The sequence below is a fragment of the Penaeus vannamei genome, chromosome 3, assembly GCF_042767895.1.
Source record: "Penaeus vannamei isolate JL-2024 chromosome 3, ASM4276789v1, whole genome shotgun sequence".
Lineage (NCBI taxonomy): Eukaryota > Metazoa > Arthropoda > Malacostraca > Decapoda > Penaeidae > Penaeus > Penaeus vannamei.
This window is the reverse complement of record NC_091551.1, coordinates 28023014-28046238: the sequence shown is the minus strand read 5'-3', so window position 1 is coordinate 28046238 and position 23225 is coordinate 28023014. Positions and strand designations below refer to the sequence as shown.

Below are 23225 nucleotides of genomic sequence, written 5' to 3'. Positions count from 1 at the left end.
CACTCGGGCATTAAGGGAGAAAATAGAAGCCGAGGCTGATTGTGGTTCTAAGAATCTCCAGTGTTGAGTCGACGTCCCGAGTCGTCTGCAGGACCCGCGTGAGGACTGCCTTAGATTCACGTCTTTCTGTTTTTTCATTCCTCTCGCTCTTAATTCAGCATCAATATGGGTAATATTCACGCAGCCGGTCCTGCAACACCCCCTCCACCCCCTGCGCCCACGCCGCCCACCGTCACGCCCGTAGATGAGCCTAAAAAGGGCGAGGAAAAAGAGGGGGGAATCGAGAATCCAGGGACGATGGAAGACATTCACAAACAGTGTAAAGGTAAAGCATTTCTAATCCTTTTTTGTCATCTTTTAGGTTTCTGGAGTTGTCTTCGACGTGGTGACTGCAGTGCCAAGGGTGCACAGGAATACAGGATCCCCGTGTCGGGCTCAAGGGAAGGGAAATAAGTCGTGGTGGGAGGGGACCCTTCTGTTTCATAATACACTCGAATTTGCTTTTTGAAATATAATTAGCTCATGATGCTTCGGGGTATTAGGTAAAGATGACATATGGTTTGGATGAAGACTAATTTTGCTCTCTCCCAAGTAATATAGAATTAGTTTTATAATGAGCTTGCATAAAATCAGAGATAGAGAGAGAAGTGGTATAATGATGGTAAAAATGCATAATAAAGTAATATCCACTGAAGACACTGGTTAAGGTTACTGACACTGACGCACTGAGATGGACACCACCATCTTATAGAGCAAAGAAAATAGTTATAACCAAATATAATTGCTGTGGCCTCATATTTAACGGAATGTGATGAAAATGTCCAATGCACATCATTGCTCAGAGACCAATTCCACAACACCCTTACACAGTCAGAGTTCTTAATCTCACATTTTCTTTAAGTTGGCTCTGTCTAGAGGATAAATAGAAGGTAGTAAAGGTTAGGCTTAGCTGTTTGGGTTTGCGTGATACCTTGGTTTTGGAGCTTATTCTAAGCAACAACTTAATATGACATTATTTTCAGTGAAAAGTATTCTGCAGAAAGTAAAGCAAAGATGAGAATCAGAATCTTTATTCCTTTGGCTAAGGCTAGCTAACTTCAGATGTTTTTATGAGTATATATACTGATGTAAAGGTCGACAGCTAAGATTCTGATATATAATTCAGGATTAAGTTCATATTTAATGGTTATGACAACTCTCAAAAGTAAAACAGATCCACTTCTGCAGCTAGATTTTGGAAATAACTGATATTTATTAAATATTTTTCAGTTGTCAGTTGTTTCAGTTTTTTAGTAGTCATTGGTATCATTATAATCTCTTGCCATCATTACAATCTCAGTTAAATAGACCTATCTGACTTAAGTATCAGTAGGAAATGATTGTGGTGAGCTGTAAGAGTTATGGGAGGTGGTGTATTATTAGTGTTAGATAGGCATTTTCACTTGTTTACCCCTTGATGGTGAAGGTTACACTTCATATCTAGCGTGTAAGTTGGTCCTTGGTTTTGGTGAGGTTTTTAGGCATATAGTGTTGACTTATATGCAGGCATGTACAGTAGATATTTTTATGAAACTTTGTCAGTCACATCCTATGATGAAAGTGTTGCAATTCAGTCAGATGGCGACCCAGAGGTAACCTCTGTCATGTTTAAGGGAGTAATAATAATTTTTGTTATAGCCGAGACCATTGATTGCTCTAGATATACTGTCACTAGTTCAAATCAGCTGTTATTTTACTTCAGATATAAATATAACCAAAGGGATATTCTAATAGTAAAAATGCTTTTATGATAAATGTAATAACCAAAATAACCACACCATTAGTGACAGTCATCCCTTTGAATGCCTTTCACATTGAAATATTCCTGCAAGTTTATTTTATTGCTGAATTCTTGTAATTTAGTATCTTTTATTTAAATAAGTGAAATAGAAGCTTAAAAGAACCAGCTGAATTTAGCATGATTTATCTAACTTTTTCTTAGAATTAGGTAACTTGCTGATTATCTAAATTTGCTGGCTCATTTGAATTGAAAGTGTATCCTAAATTTCTAATTGCTACCAAAGGGCAACTTAGAGCATAAACCATGAATGTATAAGGCTTGAAAGCAAGACAATGTAGGGAAAATATTAGTAAGAACATCTATATATATATTATAATGCAAAGGGTCTTTTCACACCTCTCAGGAGGCTTATGCACATTTATAAATAATGTATATTTTCAGAATAAAAGGGACTGATTAAATCCATCTAAACAATAAAACTACTTATTTTAAAACTTTGCTATTATAAAACAAAGGGGTGAAGCCTGGTAACATTAATCCTCACCCTTTTTTTATTTTCAGTGTACATTCTTCCTCTATGGTCTCAGGATTCTTTTAGGGTCATGCTATAGTCCGACTCACCTAGCTTATTCTAGCTTATACAGGGACAGGGACATGCATAATTCTCTGCTCATCCCTATGCTGTTTTGTATATAACTTATTCAGCATGAATTATCTCTATATTGTTAACAGACAGCTCTAACCTCTTTATGTCCATTATCTAAGGCACCCCCTTCTCTAGACCTTCAATTTTCGTGCCCCAGAGACACTTCTACCTAAGCACATCATAAGGGTTGATAGTATATTAACATCTGGATTCAAGTTTCAGTAATCTCTTTATATAGTTGTTGGTTACTGTAGGATCGAACTCAATTGCAGAAATTAATTTGTTGTTTTTTCCCCCTTCCATAATGAAAAAAGATGATGGTTAGAGGGGGAAGGGTATTTATATGTACTGGTTAGATAGGAAGAACTGTTGTTGTTATTATGTGTGTGTCTTATACTAGTGATTATTTTGTTGGGAGTAAAATGTCATGTAATGGTATGTCATCATGGTCTATGGTAAATGTTAATAACACTTGTCATTAGCCATTATGCCTTAACAAATACCAGTTAACATTCACCTCATATTCTTGCAAGATGGTTTGTTTTGTCAAACTTTGAGGTTTTTCTTGCTAGAACAGTGCTCTGTATGTGTGTGTGTGTGTGTGTGTGTGTGTGCATGCATGCGTGCTCACTTGAAAGATAGGTTACATAGTTAGGTTTGTCACAGTAATAAGAAATACAAATTCTCACAAAATATACTCTTGGGTATTGAAAAATGAAGTGTACATCAAGTTATCAAAATAAATTTCAACCATCTTCTTAAGTAATCATACAGTTCTTAATTATATGGACAATGATTTGTTTTGCATCTTAAATATATTTTGCAAGTAAATAATCGTTGAGTATATATATAGAACACATTCATAAAATTGAAAAATATTTACATTTTGTCAGGCATGTGCAGGAAATCCTAATGTTTTTATAACTGGCAACATGTGCATTTATTTCAAAACAGCGTGGTAAGAAAGGTTTTGTTTCAGATGTTTTCCCTGTGATGTTTGAGGGAGGAAAATTCATGTTGAATAAAGGTCTGAGCAACCACTTTCAAGTATCACACACAGTCAACTTCTCCACTATGCAACCACCTGGTTACAGGCAAGTCCCTAATGACAGTAGTACAAGGAGATGTGGCATTATGAATTTAGTTATGTGAAACTGGCAATTCAAGAGTATACTTGATTTAAAATAAAGTTCATGTTAGTTATGCTTTTGCCTTAATATTATTTTATTTATTGTAGGTTTGGTGCAACGTTTGTCGGGACACAACAAGTATCGCCCTCGGAAGCATACCCTGTTATGTTAGGAGATGTAGACCCTTCAGGCAACCTTAATGCAAATATCATTCACCAACTGTCACCAAATCTCAGAGCAAAGTTTGTTGCACAGGTGAGTATTGGTCTGAATTTGATGTACTGTGAGTGAATTAGCGAGTGGGGGAGTAAGTGAATTAGGGACTGAAGGTTGGATGGAAGGATGGGTGGTTAAGCAGTTTGATGTGTGAGAGAGTACATGAATGGGTGAGTGCATGTGAGTGAATGGTAAGTGTGTATGTTTGTGATTGTGTGAGTATGTGTGGGTGTGAGTGTGGGTATGGGTATGTGTGTGAATGTGGTTATGTGAGTGAGAGAGAGAGAGTGAGTGTGTGTGTGAATGTGTGAGTGTGTGTGTGAATGTGTGAGTGTGTGTGTGAGTGAGTGAGTGTGTGTGTGAATGTGTGAGTGAGTGTGTGAATGTGTGAGTGAGTGTGTGTGTGAGTGAGTGTGTGAATGTGTGAGTGTGTGTGTGAATGTGTGAGTGAGTGAATGTGTGAGTGAGTGTGTGAATGTGTGAGTGAGTGTGTGAATGTGTGAGTGAGTGTGTGAGTGAGTGAGTGTGTGTGTGAATGTGTGAGTGTGTGTGTGAATGTGTGAGTGTGTGTGTGAATGTGTGAGTGAGTGTGTGAATGTGTGAGTGAGTGTGTGAATGTGTGAGTGAGTGTGTGAATGTGTGAGTGAGTGTGTGAATGTGTGAGTGAGTGTGTGAATGTGTGAGTGAGTGTGTGAATGTGTGAGTGAGTGTGTGAATGTGTGAGTGAGTGTGAATGTGTGTGAATGTGTGAGTGTGTGTGAATGTGTGAGTGTGTGTGAATGTGTGTGTGTGAATGTGTGAGTGTGTGTGAATGTGTGAGTGTGTGTGAATGTGTGAGTGTGTGTGAATGTGTGAATGTGTGAGTGTGTGTGAATGTGTGAGTGTGTGTGAATGTGTGAGTGTGTGTGAATGTGTGAGTGTGTGTGAATGTGTGAGTGTGTGTGAATGTGTGAGTGTGTGTGAATGTGTGAGTGTGTGTGAATGTGAGTGTGTGTGAGAGTGTGTGAGAGTGTGTGAGTTTGTGTGAGTGTGAGTGCGTGTGAGAGCATTTGTGAGTGCGTGTGAGAGCGTTTGTGAGTGCGTGTGAGAGCGTTTGTGAGTGTGTGTGAGAGCGTTTGTGAGTGTGTGTGAGAGCGTTTGTGAGTGTGTGTGAGAGCGTTTGTGAGTGTGTGTGAGAGCGTTTGTGAGTGTGTGTGAGAGCGTTTGTGAGAGTGTGTGAGAGCGTTTGTGTGTGTGTGAAAGCGTTTGTGAGCGTGTGTGAGAGTGTTTGTGAGCGTGTGTGAGAGCGTATGTGAGCGTGTGTGAGAGCGTTTGTGAGCGCGTGTGAGAGCGTTTGTGAGCGTGTGTGAGAGCGTTTGTGAGCGTGTGTGAGAGCGTTTGTGAGCGTGTGTGAGAGCGTTTGTGAGCGTGTGTGAGAGCGTTTGTGAGCGTTTGTGAGCGTGTGTGAGAGCGTTTGTGTGTGTGTGAAAGTGTTTGTGAGCGTGTGTGAGAGCGTTTGTGAGCGTGTGTGAGAGCGTATGTGAGCGTGTGTGAGAGCGTTTGTGAGCGCGTGTGAGAGCGTTTGTGAGCGTGTGTGAGAGCGTTTGTGAGCGTGTGTGAGAGCGTTTGTGAGCGTGTGAGAGAGCGTTTGTGAGCGTGTGTGAGAGCGTTTGTGAGCGTGTGAGAGAGCGTTTGTGAGCGTTTGTGAGCGTGTGAGAGAGCGTTTGTGAGCGTGTGAGAGAGCGTTTGTGAGCGTGTGAGAGAGCGTTTGTGAGCGTGTGAGAGAGCGTTTGTGAGCGTTTGTGAGTGTGTGTGAGAGCATTTGTGAGTGTGTGTTGTGAGCATTTGTGAGTGTGTGTTGTGAGAGCGTTTGTGAGTCTGTGTTGTGAGAGCGTTTCTGAGTGTGTGTGTGTGTGTGTGTGTGTGTGTGTGTGTGTGTGTGTGTGTGTGTGTGTGTGTGTGTGTGTGTGTGTGTGTGTGTGTGTGTGTGTGAGAGCGCATGTGTGTGTGTGTGTGAGAGCGCATGTGTGTGTGTGTGTGAGAGCGCATGTGTGTGTGTGTGAGAGCATGTGTGTGTGTGTGAGAGAGCATGTGTGTGTGTGTGAGAGCATGTGTGTGTGTGTGAGAGCATGTGTGTGTGTGTGAGAGCATGTGTGTGTGTGTGAGAGCATGTGTGTGTGTGTGAGAGCATGTGTGTGTGTGTGAGAGCATGTGTGTGTGTGTGAGAGCATGTGTGTGTGTGTGAGAGCATGTGTGTGTGTGTGAGAGCATGTGTGTGTGTGTGAGAGCATGTGTGTGTGTGTGAGAGCATGTGTGTGTGTGTGAGAGCATGTGTGTGTGTGTGAGAGCGCATGTGTGTGTGTGTGAGAGCGCATGTGTGTGTGTGTGAGAGCGCATTTGTGTGTGTGTGTGAGAGCGCATGTGTGTGTGTGTGAGAGCGCATGTGTGTGTGTGTGAGAGCGCATGTGTGTGTGTGTGTGAGACCGCATGTGTGTGTGTGTGAGAGCGCATGTGTGTGTGTGTGAGAGCGCATGTGTGTGTGTGTGAGAGCGCATGTGTGTGTGTGTGAGAGCGCATGTGTGTGTGTGTGAGAGCGCATGTGTGTGTGTGTGAGAGCGCATGTGTGTGTGTGTGAGAGCGCATGTGTGTGTGTGTGAGAGCGCATGTGTGTGTGTGTGAGAGCGCATGTGTGTGTGTGTGAGAGCGCATGTGTGTGTGTGTGAGAGCGCATGTGTGTGTGTGAGAGCGCGTGTGTGTGTGTGTGAGAGCGCGTGTGTGTGTGTGTGAGAGCGCGTGTGTGTGTGTGTGAGAGCGCGTGTGTGTGTGTGTGAGAGCGCGTGTGTGTGTGTGTGAGAGCGCGTGTGTGTGTGTGTGAGAGCGCGTGTGTGTGTGTGTGAGAGCGCGTGTGTGTGTGTGTGTGTGTGTGTGTGTGTGTGTGTGTGTGTGTGTGTGTGTGTGTGTGTGTGTGTGTGTGTGTGTGTGTGTGTGTGATGTAGTAATTAAGAGATCTAGATAGAAAAGATACAATAAGAAAGAGCTGCTGTTTGTAAATATCTAAGCATTACAATGTCACTGTTGTAGACAAAATTACCATGAAAGTTTATTGATCTCTTGACAGATCCAACAGAGTAAGTGGCAAGCTACACAGCTAACAACAGACTGGCGTGGTTCTGACTTCACCGCATCAGTCACTTTGGGTAATATAGATGTGATCAATGGTTCAGGAGTGGCCGTGATGCATTACCTTCAGCAAGTGACCAAGAAGCTGGCTCTCGGCACAGAATTAGCATACCAGTATGGTTCTCAAGTTCCTGGTGGGCACATTGCTGTTTATTCAATGGCCGGGAGATATTCAGGTAAGATTTACTTGGTCTTATTTTAGTTATGATAAATGATTGTAAGAACTCGTGTGTCTGATATAACAGGAATAAACTACATCAATCTGTCTTTTAGCCAGCTGTCTTGTATTGCTTTTAACAAAATTTTGATTTCCTTTCCCAACAGGAGATAATTTCATTGCTTCTGGCACACTAGGAGGTGCAGGTATCCACCTCTGCTATTATCAGAAGGCAACAGAGCAGCTGCAGTTTGGTGTAGAATTGGAAACAAGCTTACGTATGCAGGAATCCGTTGCCTCTATGGCATATCAGTTAGAGATTCCCAAAGCTAATACAGTTTTTAGAGGTTAGTATCTTGTCTTATCTCTTGGCCAACAAATCTTGTGATCATGTGTACTTACTGCTTTGCAAGGTTAATTTTCTTAAGTGCTTTTACAGGAATCAGTAAAACCTCAGCCATTATACTACTGGCAATGTCATGCTGTGTAAAAAAAAGATATATTTGATATAATTGCACATATATATGTAAAACTGTAATTTGCCTTTACAGGGACACTGGACTCTAACTGGACTGTGGGAGCAGTGATGGAAAAGAAGTTGCTACCACTACCATTTACACTGGCTTTGTCTGCCATGCTCAACCATCCCAAAAATCAGTTCAAATTAGGCTGTGGATTTATCATTGGATAATATGAGTGAATGTTGGTGTACAGTAATACGATTGCCAAATGGGATTTGACCGATACCCTTTTCCCTGCACTGGCAGTCTCTGGTGTGACTAGTGTCAAAGGTGTGTGTAGGATATAAAATATTGTATAGGGGTAATGGATTGTAAATAGATCAGGGGAAAATCAGAAAATTACAGTCAGTTGTTAGTGTTCCCACTTGTACTAGGTATTCTTTGTTACAGTGGGGAAAAGAGACAGGTGGTGTGTGTGGGCCAGTGATACAAACCTGTGTTTCTGCCTCCCTTATATTCTTGTGGACTATGGAGGTTTAGAAGAATGGTGTATGTCTGCTACCTTTGTTATCATTCCTTTTGAGAGATGAAACTTTTATTTTGCCCTTCCCTCTGCTAGTTTGGTGCTTTTATTAATGCTACAGTCTGAAATAGTAAAGCAGAAAATGGAAAAAAGAAGTAGAAAGGGACATATCAGGACAAATATTTGTTCTACCAGAATTGCAGCTTTAAATTTGAATTGTTAAGTTTTCCCAGTACATTAACATTTGATAAGGATCATGAAGTGGTGACTGTCAAGTTTTATCCCCCTTTCTTTATAAATAGTGTCCATTGCATTGCAGGCAATTAAACGAACAAGCAAAACTATATGCACATGTTTTAGCCTGAAAGGAAGCCTGCTAATACACAGTAATTCAGTGCTTATACCTACAAGGATTTTCATGGAATGGTAGTTTCCACTTACCTTTCAACAAAACCATAATGTCTTTGTAAAATAGTATATGAAATACTATGTTCTTTATTTACATTTGAATAGAAACAAAGAATCCCCCACATCGCTATGACACAAGCATTGATAAAATGAGGAGGTATTATATTTTGTACATGTATGATACTATAATCAGCTGATTTTATGCTATCCTGTCTTGAAGTGCAGGAAAGCAAAATAATTGTTGTCTCACATAATTATGATCAGATATCTTCTATTCTCTGATCATGAAGTTAAATTGAATGACAGCAAGTATGTAATGTACATTATAAATAACCAGATAAGAGAATATTAAGCTTTATATTAATGTCAGCAGATTGTGTTGTCATAAAAGGCAAAGCTTGGTCCCATTATTTTTAGGTGAGGCATTAAGTGCAGACTGCTTTGGGTATGGCATCTTTGCTGGAGTCTTTTGTGTAATTGCTTCATGGACAAGTTAGTGCCATTATATGGTGCTGGCATATTTAGGAAGTTTTACATATACATCTTCAAAGAAAATAAACATAATAATAGATATACAGGTGTTGTGTGTATGTCGAGTCTTTGTAAATTTACCAGTACTCTGAAGTGATATAGTTCATCTATGTAATAGAATGCACCATTCTGTTATTATTTATAAATGTGATTTTGTTGTCATCTGGGTAGGTTAGGACGACTCCACACTGTAATATGAGTTGAGATGTCAACAGAGCACAGCTCATATGGCATGAGCACATGTACTAGTCTCCAGGGGATAGCAGGGAGAAGGGATGAAGAAGCAGGACCACATCTATCTATTCATAATGATGCTTCTTGACACAGAAAATAAAAAAAATAACTTTGTAGATAATCAGTCAGTATAAGCATCACTTGTTGGCATTGTTTTGATAATTGTTAACAATATGTACAAAACAGACATTTCTTTTACTAAGGATTTGATTTACTTCCCCAAGAAAATTATTGAATTGTATTTTATTGTAAAGTACTACATTTATAATGTTGGTGTAAACCATGACTGATTTAGTTCAAGTATTTCTCTGAAACCAATTCAAAACTTCAGAGCTCCATTGAATATTATTATGCAAAATAAGAAATTAAATGTTTGAAACAAAACTAGGATAGGTAACTAAGGTGAACTGAAAAGAAAATAGAAAGGCATCATTGTTACGCAAAGTATCAGTAGTGGCAGAAGTACTCTATATGCTTTGGGATGAATCTTTTTTTTTTTACTCCTTTATCCATACAAGAGTAGAAACAAATCATTTATAGTGAATAACTTTCAACAAGTTAAGTTTTTAACACACACAAAATTGATATGCATTTCATCTGTAAATCCAGGAAGTCTCTGCATAAAGATTGTTAATGGTGATAATTACTTCACATTTACCTTTCATCACATGTACTTTCTCATTTACAATATTTTAAGTAGATTGTTATTCAAAGTTTACTTACAGATACTGATTATATCTTACAACCCATAATAATGGTAGGTGCAGTATGACCTTAGATATCTAGCACATTTATTTTGCTTTTAACCATTAACCATGGAAGGTACAAGATGTTTCTATATTAATTACCAGTAATCACATACACTACCACAGCAATGAGCAAACAAGTGGATTTAATGCTATCGAAGTCCCATCTTAGAATGTAGTACTTTATATTGTTACACTTGGCCAAGTCACCTGTACTTATCACAGATATTACTTTTAAAGTAATTTCGAAATTTGATTGTTTTCTCAATAGAAAAGTGAAAAGCAGATATGATATAACATATTATACACTATACCAGTGGGTCAGGTGTTGAGAACAAATTTCATTTGAGGAAATCCACTAGACCAGAATATGCAGTAAATTACATTAGTTTTTCATTCAATGTTCTCTGTAAATTATAACTCCTATGTATGGTTACCTCAGAGAATGCATCACTATCTACTTAGAACTTTATTGGGTTCTGTAGTAAGACCTAAAATTACAGTAGACATTTCCTCAAGGGCAAAATTAGATAAAAGTTAAAATAGCAACTGCTGTTTACTACTTATTGCTCATTATCCTTCAACTTAGATGTCTAGCACATTTATATCGCTTTTAACCATTAACCATTATCCTTCAAACACTTACAGAGCACAATTCATCTTGGTGTGATATTTGAAGATGTGTAAGCAAAGTTAATACCAATCCACAGGGACTGTTATTGATTTCAGCTAGCATTTATAACACAGTTGATTAATGAAACACTAAACAGAATGATACATTCTTTCTCAGCCTTAGGTTGGAATTACAAAAGTAATATATCAAAATATATGAATATGAAAATGCATTTAAATTAAGGGCACCTTCTTTAATCTCTTACTATTCTGTTACTGGCTGATGTTATTTTGACTTATCTTGCTGTATACCAGTATGGAAAATTAGAATTGAAATTTTAGTTATGGTCTTTGGACCTATCAAAAATTTAATGCAGATTTTCAAGAAGTTAAAGGGGGGGATTTTATATATATATATATATATATATATATATATATATGTATGTATAATTGTAACACAAACAAATATTACATATTAGACTAAATATCATTTATGTTGAAACTATAAAAATTATACCAGATATAGTAAACTTCAGTAAACAATTACCTAGAAATATTCAAGAAAGGTAATTTCAAACAATTAAAAGATAAAATAACTTTTATTTTGAAGAACATTTAATATCTCACATTCTTCTCTAGTACTAGAACAATATCACTTCCCACTAAGATCTTGAAGCTTTGATGTCAAGTAACTATAGATATTATCTAGAGCAAGAGACTCTGTTAGGGTAAGCTCTGAACAGGTTGGGATCGACGGTGCATCTAGTAGCATCCTGCAATTCTGAGCCGCTCTTCTCTGGTAATGACACTGGCTCTGTTCATTTTTCTTGATGCCATGAAGGTGTGCAAGCCATGAGTACAGCAACGCCTTCAGCATGACACCTACCAACTCCCATCCTCTGTTTTCCAACACTTGGGCATATTTCACCCATGACAATGCTTGGTCTAACCTGTATCAACAATAAGAGCAAATATATAGTATCAAAAATCAACACCTAAGTATAGACCAATCTTATTACAAGCTTGGATTACACATTAGTGTAAAAGTCTTACCTAACACATACTTTCAGGGCCTCCACCTCCTTTCCCAACTTAACCAGAGCATCAATCTTTGTCAGACATCCTGCAGCGGTGGTAAAAATTCTTAGCTTCTCTTTCCCATCCTTTTCATAGGCATTACATTTTTCCTGTTCCAAATCTTGGGGAGAGGAAGAAAAATAGTTATAGTATAATCATTTACTTCAACAGGATGGGTCAACAAACTGCCAAATGAATTTATTTGACAGTAAAATGAAGAAATCTACCTGAAAGTCTTGTATATTAATTTGTGATACTGACATGTTTACAGGAAAATCTCATAGTTTTACAGATGAATAAAATTAAATATCCATTAGTTGAATAGAATTAAAGATGCATATCCATCATTAGCAATAAATCAATATTTTGACAAAGAATCCAGCTCGATCCATTCAATTTTACATAATTAGTGAATGATATCAAGTATCAAACACTCGCTCCTCTCAGCATTTTTCTTTGTAGTCCAATAATTCTCAGGGTGATCGAACATTGAGAATTTCATTTTCATTATTACAGGGAAGGTTACTCTTCAGAATGGCAACTTTGCTTTCTGGATCCGTTGTATTACCTACATTTTAGTCAAGGAACTGCTTTCTACCAAGTCCCACTAGTAAATCTCCAGGTGGATGGGTTACTTTCATTGTGGCAGTCATAGGAGATATGGAATGAGAACAATTCCAAGCTGATCTCTATGCAGATGTGCCTTATTTTGAAAATACATTATTCAAAATCTGCATGGTAAACTTTATCTACGCTCCTTGAAAGTGACACTTCTAAATATTCAGCAAATTATAAATGGTAAGGATAATTTCATCTGAATATTAGCAAATAATTCATGAGAAAAAGAAAAGGAAAAAAGTTTAAAGTAAATACATTAGGAAAAAAACACTGCTTTACTTGCCAGTTATTGAAGATGTAAACTAGTGTCTTATGGAATTGTTTATTTTTTGTAGTCATTTAGACAAGGTACTAAAATTCTCTTCAGTCACTAATAAAGGCTTTTCAGACTTTAAAAAGTAGTGATTGTTGTGTTTCCAAAACTTTTTAATTCATAAATGAACCTTATGGAAGGGTTCAGTCTTTTCTGTTAACAGTAAAAATTTCATTAGGTTGAAATTTACCTTATGGTCTTGAGAAATAATTCTCAAACCCCTTTACTGCATTATCGTCCCTGGTTTATAGCTCAAAACTGCAATATTAGGTTCTCCCTGGACCCTACATTACCATCATCCATTCATCTACTAAGTATTTTGAATGTACTATGTATAGGAGTGTAGATATTAAAAATTAATACTTATTTAGGAAATTGGAACTATGCTGCTTCTTAAGTCAGGTTAACACTAGTACATCTAAGCATTACTATGGAAGTATAACGAGTCAAAATTTTATCCCATATATTTTTGATGAAAAATATAATGAAATGGATACAAACTTAACCATAGACTATGTACTAGTAATTTAGTACTACTAGTTTAGACCAATAAACCAAGCCCCGGCTATCAAGATACAAACTTTCCATTTCTATATATAATTTGCATTCAGGCTGAAAAAGTAATATGGAAAACTATATTTCTTTTCCAATAATTTCTTCAAGCTTTTAAGAATCTCAGCCCTCAAGGTACTGTCCTTATTATGTAAAATATGAAGTGCTTAACATTCACCTTCACTATCAATCTGCTGCAAGATTTCATGAGCAGAGTGAATATTCTGGTCTCCCAGATGAGCAATGGCAGCTTGAACAATCACAGTTTCCTTACAAGGTACTTCAGGAACTTGGTCTTCACTCTGCAGCCAGGCACTGCCTTTAGCAGTTATTGAAGATTTCACTGTTGAGTTCTCTAACCTTTCTAATAGGACTGAAAACTTGCTACTTGCCTCTTTGTGCATCTGTTGACATTGGGGTTGTCAGATAAAGAAGTATATCAATGTTCAAAATCCTCTCACTTTTATTGAACTTGAACACTGCAAAACATTTGCTTCTATCTATTCAATGCTAGCATGTTGACCAATAATGTAGCTGCAGGACAATCCTTACAAAACTAACCAATTCATATTTTTTATAAAATATTTAACTTATAGAGAAATTCATTAGTCCTCTGATAGATAGAAACCCTGTTTGTCAAGGACATAATAATCCAAACTTTACTCACAGAATATTAATATTCAGGTCATGAAACAAAGCAACTATATTCTCATGTGCAAATTGTTTGCACAGCCATATCCAAGCAACCGGGCATGCTCTGAGGGGTATGAATGGTAATCTGAGGTGAGTGAAGCAACATGCACACCAGTGGAATGACCAGGTTATGAAAAAGCAGAATATGGCCACACTGCATTTTAACAATAGGAATAGGAATGTCTAAAACCTTGTCCACAATAGAGTGCTCATGGTCAAGCAAAATGAGGCCATCTGCTTGGTAGTTTGCTGTTGGGTATGGATCAAATACTACCAGACACAAGCAACCCCCAAATTATGACCAGAGTTTGCCAGACATGGTCTGATTGTGTTGACAAAACCTAATGATTTTTCTGGTAATGAATGCTAATGCCAACTAGGCATGCAAAATTGTGAAGACATAGCTTAACCCAATGACAGGAGAGCCCTACTGCTATACTGAATGTTTCAGGTTGCAAGCAGTCAGCTGCTTGATGGAAAAATCAGGTGGTCATACCGCATCTAGCATTTATTTTTTGAAAATTTTCTGACATGCCAACATCTAAAGCCATTTGCAGTGTATACAAAATATAGCAATAGGGCTGGTTATACAGCTTTATTACAAAGTATTGCAGCAAAAAGGTTAAGAAATTACAACAAAATATGTTTGAACTTGTAGCAAAGGTTGTAGTGCTGTAAGTCAGTATAACAGTGAAAAGGATAAGATGAAATAGCAAACAGAGTTCAAAGGCCATTCAGGACTGACAAAGCCAGCCTTTCGTCCTTATCAACACACCTCCCTCACATTAGGATGTGGACAGATGGGGATGAACAAAGGAAAAAGAAAGATGGAAAAAAAAAAAAAAAAAAAAAAAAAAAAAAAAAAAAAAAAATGCAAAATTAGTTGAAGCAATGTTTAATGTTTGGAACAAATAAATGTGCTAGACATCAAAGGTCATATAGCACTATGGTAAACTAAAGTGTCTGAGAGGGTAAAAAGGAATTAGGATAAAATGTGTTAGATGCCAAAGATTTGAGCATTATAGGATAGTATGGTAGTGAAAAGGGAAAAAAGGGGAGTAAGTGAACTACAGCAGAGATTAGCAGAAAGGAGAGAGTTAAGGGGGTAGGGCAATTGAGTGAATTACACTATCTGTCACTGGGGTAGGTATAGGAACAATGTTCAAGGAAACTAAAGATAGCTCTTGGAAAAGTAGGAGAAAAATCTGGGAAGGAGAGGGGGAGTGTTAGAATTCAAAGATTAGAGGGTGTTATAGGAAAGTATGGTAATGAAAAGGGAAAAGAGGAAAGTAAATGAAGTAGAGCAGGAATTAGTAAAATGGGAAAGGTTTAGGGTGTAGAGTGAGTGAAATCCATTGTATCTGCGACTGGGGAAGGAATAGGGACAATATACAAGGAAAACAGAGGTGGCTGTTGGAGAAGTAGGAGAACACTCCGGGGGATGAGTAAAGGGGACTGGGGAAGATGGTGGTGGTGAAGTATCAGAAAGAATGTGTGGACGATGCTATTGTGAGAGTATTCAAGTGGGAGTGGTAGAAAGGGCAGGGTATGTTGGGAGGGTGTAGGGTACTTGAGGAGGATGGACATCTGCAAATAGCAGTAAGAACAGAGGGATTGGGGGTTGGATAAGGAAATGAAGTCTTCCCTTGACATCATATTTACGAAGTTTTGGATATCTTCAAGGGTTTCTAGAGAGAATCGAGTGAAGAAGACAAACAAAGGTTCTCTTATGAGGAGAAAAGGAGGAAGGTGTAGTAGAGGATGCAGTAGAAGAGGGTGGAGTGGAACGATTAGGTTGCATGGTACGACAAAGTGATGAGGAGGGGTAGGTATCGGGGAATGTGGTAGAGATTGGAGTATCTGAATTTAGGCCGGAAAACGAATTTACCTGGGGGATATGGTGAGTAGAGGTAGGATATTTCAGGGTATAGGGAAAAGAATGAGGGGGAGATGCAGAAAGATCTTGTGGAGATGGTGGGGGAGCCGAGCGAAGGATTGTTCTGGAAGAAAAACCTCGTCTCCATGCTTCTTGTATGGCCACAAGTAGAATGGGGCCTAGTTTGAATCTGTGGACTGCTACCTCAGAGGTGCTTATAGGTATGGCAGCACCTATAAAATACATAATAGGAGCTTCCACTATAGGCATATGCAAGTGACTCAGCATGGCAATTTGAAGTCATGACCAAGTTGGGCACAGAGGGCAGTGAGCTGTGGAGCGACCATTTGGCTGGGTGGCCAAAAAGACAATATTTCTGACATTGATGAGGAAGGGGTTCATACTGCCGGACATGGTAGGACAATCCACCAATATAAACTTCGTGGGGGTTGCCATGTTTACAGAAGCTAATCTTGGAAATACTGACAGGGGACTTGCAATGGCCTCTGGGAGGAATAGTGTAGCACTGTACTGCCACTGCATCTTGATCAGCAAGGCAGGTAAAATGGTAATTTTCAGTCTAACCAACCCTTGTTGTAGATGGGACATGCATTTGGGAGGATAGAAATGGTTCCGGTAGAAGTATTAAAAGAGGGGCCAGGTTTGGCAGGAACGAGTTTGCCAGTGAGGTCATTTGGGGTTGATAGTGCATGAGCTTGGGATTCAGATGTAACTGTGACAAGGCTTGAATGATCAGAAAGACTGCGACAGGTAACCTTGCCTACTTGTTTTTGGAGGCACTGTTGAAAGAGAAGGGTATTCTCAGAATAGGGGGCTTTGGGGGGAATAAATGAATCAATCTAATTTGGTTCATCCAAAGAGAGTACTCAAAAAGTTTGCAGAGGTAGAGAGGAAGATGGGGTAGTTCAGTCTGTGTGTGTGTGTGTGTGTGTGTGTGGGGGAACAAGGATGAATAGTAGTAAGGGAAAAGGGTTAATGGTTCAAAGCAAAAAAATTTGCTCTACCTTTAAGGTCATATAGCACTATAGGAAAGTCTAAGGGAAAAGGGGGTAGACATTGACGAGGACTGCAGTAAATGATGAGAGAGGAAAGGGCGCTTTCTAGATGTTAAACTGGGTAGGTGGTTCAGAATGGATAGAGTTGTCAGTAAGCATTGAAGAGGGGTACTAGTATCAGTGGTTGGAGCCATGGTCAAAGGAGGGGCAGGAGTTGAAAAACCATCAAAATCAAATTTAGATACGTTAGATAAAAGGCCAAGCCTTGATGCCCCTGTTAATGGTAAAGAATAATTATTGGCCATGGTGAGCCTAATAAAATGGGAAAAAAACTGTACCCATCAGGGCTAAAGGTTAAGCAATAAACCAAGGGAATACCAAGCCCATGGCTCCTGGAGGCCCTTCATGACTAGAGAAAGCCAGCTTTTCATCCTTTCAGCACAATTCTCACATCTTCCGAATAAGATAGAAGAGGATGACAACAGCCCAAGGTAGAGGTGATCCCTACAGTGGGCCCCAGTCTCTCTCCTAAGCCCTCCCATGACAATGAGCAAAGTACTGGGAGGGTAGTCGAGGCAAGAGCCAAGGTCCAAGGCAGGGGTGATCCCACACATGGGCCCCCATCTGTCACCTAAGTCCCCCACCCCCCTCCCACAGCAGCAGCAATGGGCATGGGATTAGGGGATTATTTATTGGGAAGTTTCTGAATCTTCTGGCATGATTGGATTGATCTATATTCTCAATGTGATCTGCCTGGTGTGCAGAACCCTTTGCACACAACTAAGGTATACCTGCATCAATAAGTGGCCAGACAGCTAGTAGTAACCTAAATTAACAGTAGGTGGCATAATGCAGCATGACCAAAATAGTACTATTTTCCTTGGCAATAGCTATGGACATTCCACTGGTTTGCCGGTTGATTGGCTTTAAGCCCTGTCCACACAAGCAGGCACAATCAGTGACCATGAGTAGACATTTCACAAAGAAATTGGTCTGTAAATCAGCAGTTTTGGTAGAGGTTGAAGAGGGCGACGTGTGTAGACAGAGTAAAAATGACACCATCTTATAGAGCGGGAAAAAGTTTTATCTTTCTTGGCTGCGGTCTCCTTTATAGTTGCCTGCTGATCATGGTTGCTTGTGTGGACAGGACTTTACATGCATGGTTATGTGAAGATACCAAGAATTTACTTTGCTAAAATCTGTTTCCAACCCTCACTACATCTCCAAGAATTTATTATATCACTATATTCCCAATGCTAAATTTTGCCTTTCATGGTAAGTATACTGTGTAAAAATGCAATCAGTCCTGAGTATGCTTAATTCTGATCCTTGAAGAGGTAAAAGGCAAAGCTTTAATGTTCACCTTAATCTGTAGGCAGCGAGCTGCTAGCAGGAATTGAGCCCGCATCTGTAAATCGGCAGGTCTGGTCTGGTAGAGACCCAAGAGAGCAGCCTGGAGATTAGGGCAGCCTAGACACTCATTTTTCTCCTCCCTACCCTAGGGATGAAGGAATGTGCAGTCTTGCTTTTGTTTTTATAATTGTTTTGCTTTAGTTTTTCACTATCAGCTTAATAGGCATGTAATTCTATGCTTATTCAAATTGTACTATGAACATAGATAGTCTTTATAAAAGTGTACAGTATAATTATGCACAAGTCAAATTCTAAATATGCACAACACATTTTCGTATATTATAAAATCCATAAGCTGTATATGTATTGCCCCACCAAAAATAAGGAATATTAAGGAAAATCAAAAATCTCGTATTGTTTTATTGATAGAAAATAACACCACAGAGCAGTGAGGCTCTGGTGGCTGGATATAATATTGATATGGTTATCTGAAATGTGGTTACAAGGAAATTTGGCGGGTGTGCCACAGCTCCCAGTAAGGTACTATCACTGTGATGGGAAACATGTCAACCCTACCACAGTGGTAGTTCCTACCTAGGACACTTGGCTACATGTAAGTGGATTACAAGTTCAAATCTCCAGTCACCACCACCTGCTGCTGCTCCTCAAAGCAAAGAGAGTATAAACATGTACTCACCTTCTCCAGCAAGCACCAGAACCAAGAATAAGGAGAGCCGGGTTATGCTACTGCTGATTATGCCAAAGCTAAATGGATGAGTGTGAAATCTCTAGTCATGACTAGGAAATCAACATGCACCAGAGACACACCCATCCATAACACTCAGCTCTCTTCAAGTACTGGGAGGACTGGACTAGATGTACTTGCCTTAGTGCAAACACTAGCTTATCATTACACAAAGAAAGTAATAAACAAAGAAATGCATGTCACTGGTACAGCCTATAACATGACTGTTCCAGGAAAATCTACCTTAAGGATGGATTTTATAAGAAGTGGCCACGGCTGACTGGTCTAATTCTGTTGGGTCAGTGTAGTAACTAGTCTAAAGAGTTGTTCTTACAACAATCTGAAGGCAAAGCACTCATCCTAGCTTAGTGCATCCATACTGTAGGGACCTCCTTAAGGATTTGATATTACTTAATGTTACAACTAAGTCATGACAAATGTATAAATAAATTTATTGACCGACTATTGCATAGCTAAATGAAATGGTTAAATTTTAGGGATTTAATATCAATTTTCCTTGCAGATACAGCCAAACCTACTGTAGACAAAGTATTTACGATACAAAAGAGCAAATTGACAATATCTAGCATTACGTACCTTTTCACAGCAAACAATGCATTCTCCCAGTACCAACTATTGTACTATACACAAGTTTTCTCTGGATACTTTTAAAGTTACATAACATCTTAAAAATCTAACCCAATTTCCTTTGACGAGGCCTATTACTATACTTACCGCTGCTAATAATGCCAGACACTCGAGTTCTGCAGTAACCATATCTGTCTGATGAAAGATGCGGGAAATGTTATAGACTGCAGGGAGACAGGCCTCGCATGCCTTCACAGCTGCCTCAAACTTCAGCATAGCTGTATGAGGCTTCCCAAGCTTGGCCAAGCCTAGCCCTGTCAGCCACAACACACAGCCCTCTAATTCTGTTCCACACAGACTCCTAGGGATAGTCTCCAAGATCCGAAGGCTACTGGTAAAGTCTTCCTTCCTGTACAGTCCTACCGCCTGTAAAAAACTGCAAAGTACTCCTAAGTAAGTATTCCCAGCACCTGAACCTCTCCCCAACCATCCACACTGCTGCACCTCTGCGGACAGGAGAAGGAAAGAATTAAAGGGCAACAAGCTATCCTTGTAGTCTACCAGCCATGCTGGGACAGAGGAAAGCCCATCCCATTTTGAATCTAAAGGCAGAGTTCTTAGCTTCTCCAATGGGAGGCTATCATCAGGGAGGAGGTTAGCATGAAGCAGAACCATGGCGGTGAAAGTTCCACATTTCCGCCGTTCATGCTGAGCATGAAATAATGCATTCATGTCATCTCCTTCCATTTCCTCACAATCTGGAACAAAGGAAACATTTCTTACACAAAGATCACAAATACCAACGTGTATATTATATACATATACATATTTTCCTCACACAAGGGCTTAAAAACAAAAACACCAGGTAAATGCTTACACTTTCTAATGAAGTCCGCCACAAGACCACGAAGGAGAACACGGTCTATGTGCGATGGCCAGCATAATGCACTATAGAAGAGGTTCATCATAACCCCACATTCCTCTCTCCAATTCTCCACATATCCTGGTTGTCTCAACATGTTCTTTGTTACCTCCAGGGTGAGAGATGCAAGAGGTTCCCGAGTCTGAAACAGAACATCTGAATTCAGTCTGCATCTTTAAATGTGCTTGGATGCATAGGCCTACCAAAAAAAAAGTACACGTGGCTAATACCGAGAATCGGAAACATTTTCCGAAGTTCAATAAGGCCCTAGTCAAGAAGAGCGCACGAGAATGGGCTTCGCGTCAGCTCCCACACGCCTTGCCTTCCAACCCACGCCGCCAACAATGCGGGTAGGCCTACCACCTTATTCTAACAAAGACAAATTTAAAATAAGCTGCCTCTTCAAATGCAAGATCTCTAAAGAAGCGAGGTCTCTACGGCACAAAGAACGCTTATCCCGCCAGCAGGAAACCATCGAACTCCTCAAGGTTCCTTCCCCTCCAGAGAGGAGATGGGGGGAGGGGTAAAGTTTAACTCGGGAAAATCTTACAAGTTTAAATATTCCACTTCAAATGTAGCAGGGTGTACTTCCCTAACAAGCATTTTTTCTCGACTTACCATGGGCGCTGTGCGGATTCGTGCGAGCGTGGGCGGCGGCGTCCTGGGGCGACTCGGGCGCAGTGGCGTGGGTTTGAACTTGGCCGCCGCCGCCGCCGCCGCCGCCACGACCGTTACCACGCCACTCCTTTGTTCCACCGCGCCGCCCCCCGCCGACGCCACTACTCTCCTCTTCCTCTGTGCCTCCTCGCCTTCCTCGTCGTCCTCCCATCGCCTCTTCATGATGAACGTTCTCTTACCTCGATGTTGGTGTTGGTCTCACAGACGGGGCGTGCAGGGTGTGGGCGTGCACGTGCAATAATGAGGCACGATGGTTGCTTGCTCACTATCCCACGCATGCTTTCCCGCGCCAGAGACGGCGACATCTGGTGGCCGCCGGCAACACCTTCGGAGTGACGTCATTGTCCTCCGTCTGCCATCTAGCGGCTGTCCCTTACTCGACTGTGACGTCACTACTATCGCTACATATCTCGGCTAGGAGATTAACTTTGAATTTGATAACTTTTCCATCGGATTCCTAGAGGCCTATCTTCACTTTAAAACACCATTACTCTTCCCCAAGAGAAAGCCGAAGCACGAAAATCTAGCTAGCATCTTTTCTGACGTCATCAAGCTTTATTTTCTAAGACGAGTCAGAGACATCTAGCGGACGCTAGAAATGTCCTGAATGACGTCATCATTTGGGTTCATTTTGTATCCTATTTAATGATATGAATTAAATGCTTAGTTATGTTTGAATTCTACAAAATTAAAATGATCGAAGGAAACTTTTGAAATTAATGATACAGTCATATATGTAATGTGTTTACACAATTAATTTTAATCTCAATAATAATGATAAAGATTTTTCCAGTTACAAAAAATAAATCCCTACTGATGTAACAAAAGACAAAGTATTTCACATGAAAATAGTAAAACAAAAAACTAAAACGTAAAAATGCAGTTACAAAAAAATCTAAAGATGTACTACCCGCGGTCCATCCTTGAGCGGGAAAGGTAAACAAAATTTTCGATGGATTTGAAATAATTGTTTATACTTCCCAATTTTATGTCAGTTTTGATTATAGTTAAGCTTAGCTTCAATATCCAGGATATCCTGACCTATTTCTCATAATGTATGGAAAAAACTTTGTATGAAGTCATAATGGAAACATACCCAGAACTTATGATGGATTTCAAGATGAAAAACCAGCAAGTTAGATTTAGTTAGAAAACGAATTTAACAAAAAAGGAAAACTCCAGTTCATGATTGTTTCAACAGGAAAGCGTGATTCTTGCCCGAAGTTAGAAGTAAAACGCACCGCCAATTTGATGTCGAACGCCATACCAAAATTGTCAACTGCTGGCAAGGTTTATTGTCTTTGACTTATTCCAGCACCTAAGAAAATAAAGTTTAGGTAAATCACTAAGACAATATCTGAGGTATTGGAGGTCTCATTTTCATACATTCAAAGCTAAAATTCACAGTTGCAAAGCAAAGAGTTCAGGAAAGCCCTTGAAGATAGTTACTGTGATCAGTTTGGATGCAGTTTACTCCCAGGGAATAATTCAGTAATTGTTCTTCCTCTCTTCCAGAAATAAGAAACATGTCATCCAAAAGTAGCCCTAGGGTCGCGTTTATCACAGATCTGAAACTGCTTGCACTCTGTGATCGTGTGCCCATCATAAGACATAGGGTAACCTCTACTTCTGCTTGAGTCAGTTCCAGAAAAATTAGATTATTTTCCTTTTTGTTCTGTTATTATATTTTAGAAGTGGCAGGTTTCTAGCCAGTGTTCTTTATTTGATATAACCAATGCATGACAGGCTAAGAGAGATGTGACTAGTTACTATATGATGAAAGTTTTTATTCTGAAGCAAATTGATGTCTCCCGGGTCAATTTCTTCTATCAATTGATTTTATATTGCACAGGCAAGCATCACCAACAGCCTCATCTGTGCCTATAACTTGCTTGATAAAGTTACAGTCATCCCATCCGTCCCTGCCACTGAGGAGGATATCAGGGGGTTTCACTCAGAGGAGTATGTGGAGTTCCTGAAGACTGCTGAGGCAGACAGCGAGGATGTGACAGAGGATGAGTTTGGCTTAGGTAAAGAAGAGGAAAGAGAACCGTTACCGAATGATGAATTATTTTGATTTTTTTAAGTATATTAAAATGGTCAAGGGTTGGCTGTTATGAAGCATGAATGTATATTAGGCAGTGGTATAGCCAAGGGAGAGCACACTTCCATCTTTAAAGGTTTATGAATT

General features: G+C 39.6%; 3 protein-coding genes across 9 annotated transcripts in view; 2 read left to right on the top strand and 1 right to left on the bottom strand.

Annotated features, from left to right (window-relative positions):
* Positions 1–10: 10 nt before the first annotated feature.
* On the top strand, positions 11–9443 carry Tom40 (Translocase of outer membrane 40). Its single transcript, XM_027352566.2, has 6 exons — positions 11–325; positions 3406–3520; positions 3664–3811; positions 6870–7107; positions 7256–7435; positions 7640–9443. Exons 1-6 carry the CDS (start codon positions 166–168, stop codon positions 7777–7779), a joined length of 981 nt encoding a protein of 326 aa, XP_027208367.1. The 5' UTR covers positions 11–165; the 3' UTR covers positions 7780–9443.
* Positions 9444–11187: 1744 nt separating this feature from the next.
* On the bottom strand, positions 11188–21349 carry LOC113802101 (uncharacterized). Its single transcript, XM_027352565.2, has 7 exons — positions 20975–21349; positions 20312–20498; positions 19582–20192; positions 18112–18246; positions 13342–13567; positions 11657–11801; positions 11188–11553 (listed from the first exon to the last, which is right to left on the bottom strand). The coding sequence occupies exons 1-7, from the start codon at positions 21194–21196 to the stop codon at positions 11256–11258; spliced, it is 1824 nt and encodes a 607-aa protein (XP_027208366.2). The 5' UTR covers positions 21197–21349; the 3' UTR covers positions 11188–11255.
* Positions 21350–21492: 143 nt separating this feature from the next.
* The window catches only part of LOC113802099 (histone deacetylase 8), a gene marked incomplete at its 3' end in the record, with an annotated part of 3330 nt that continues 1597 nt past the window's right edge, over positions 21493–23225 (top strand). Inside the window, 4 exon segments of one of the 7 annotated variants that reach the window (XM_027352563.2) lie at positions 21493–21970; positions 22236–22324; positions 22550–22650; positions 22887–23064. In XM_027352563.2, coding sequence (XP_027208364.1) covers positions 22561–22650; positions 22887–23064 — 268 coding nt within the window. 7 annotated transcript variants of the gene reach the window in all.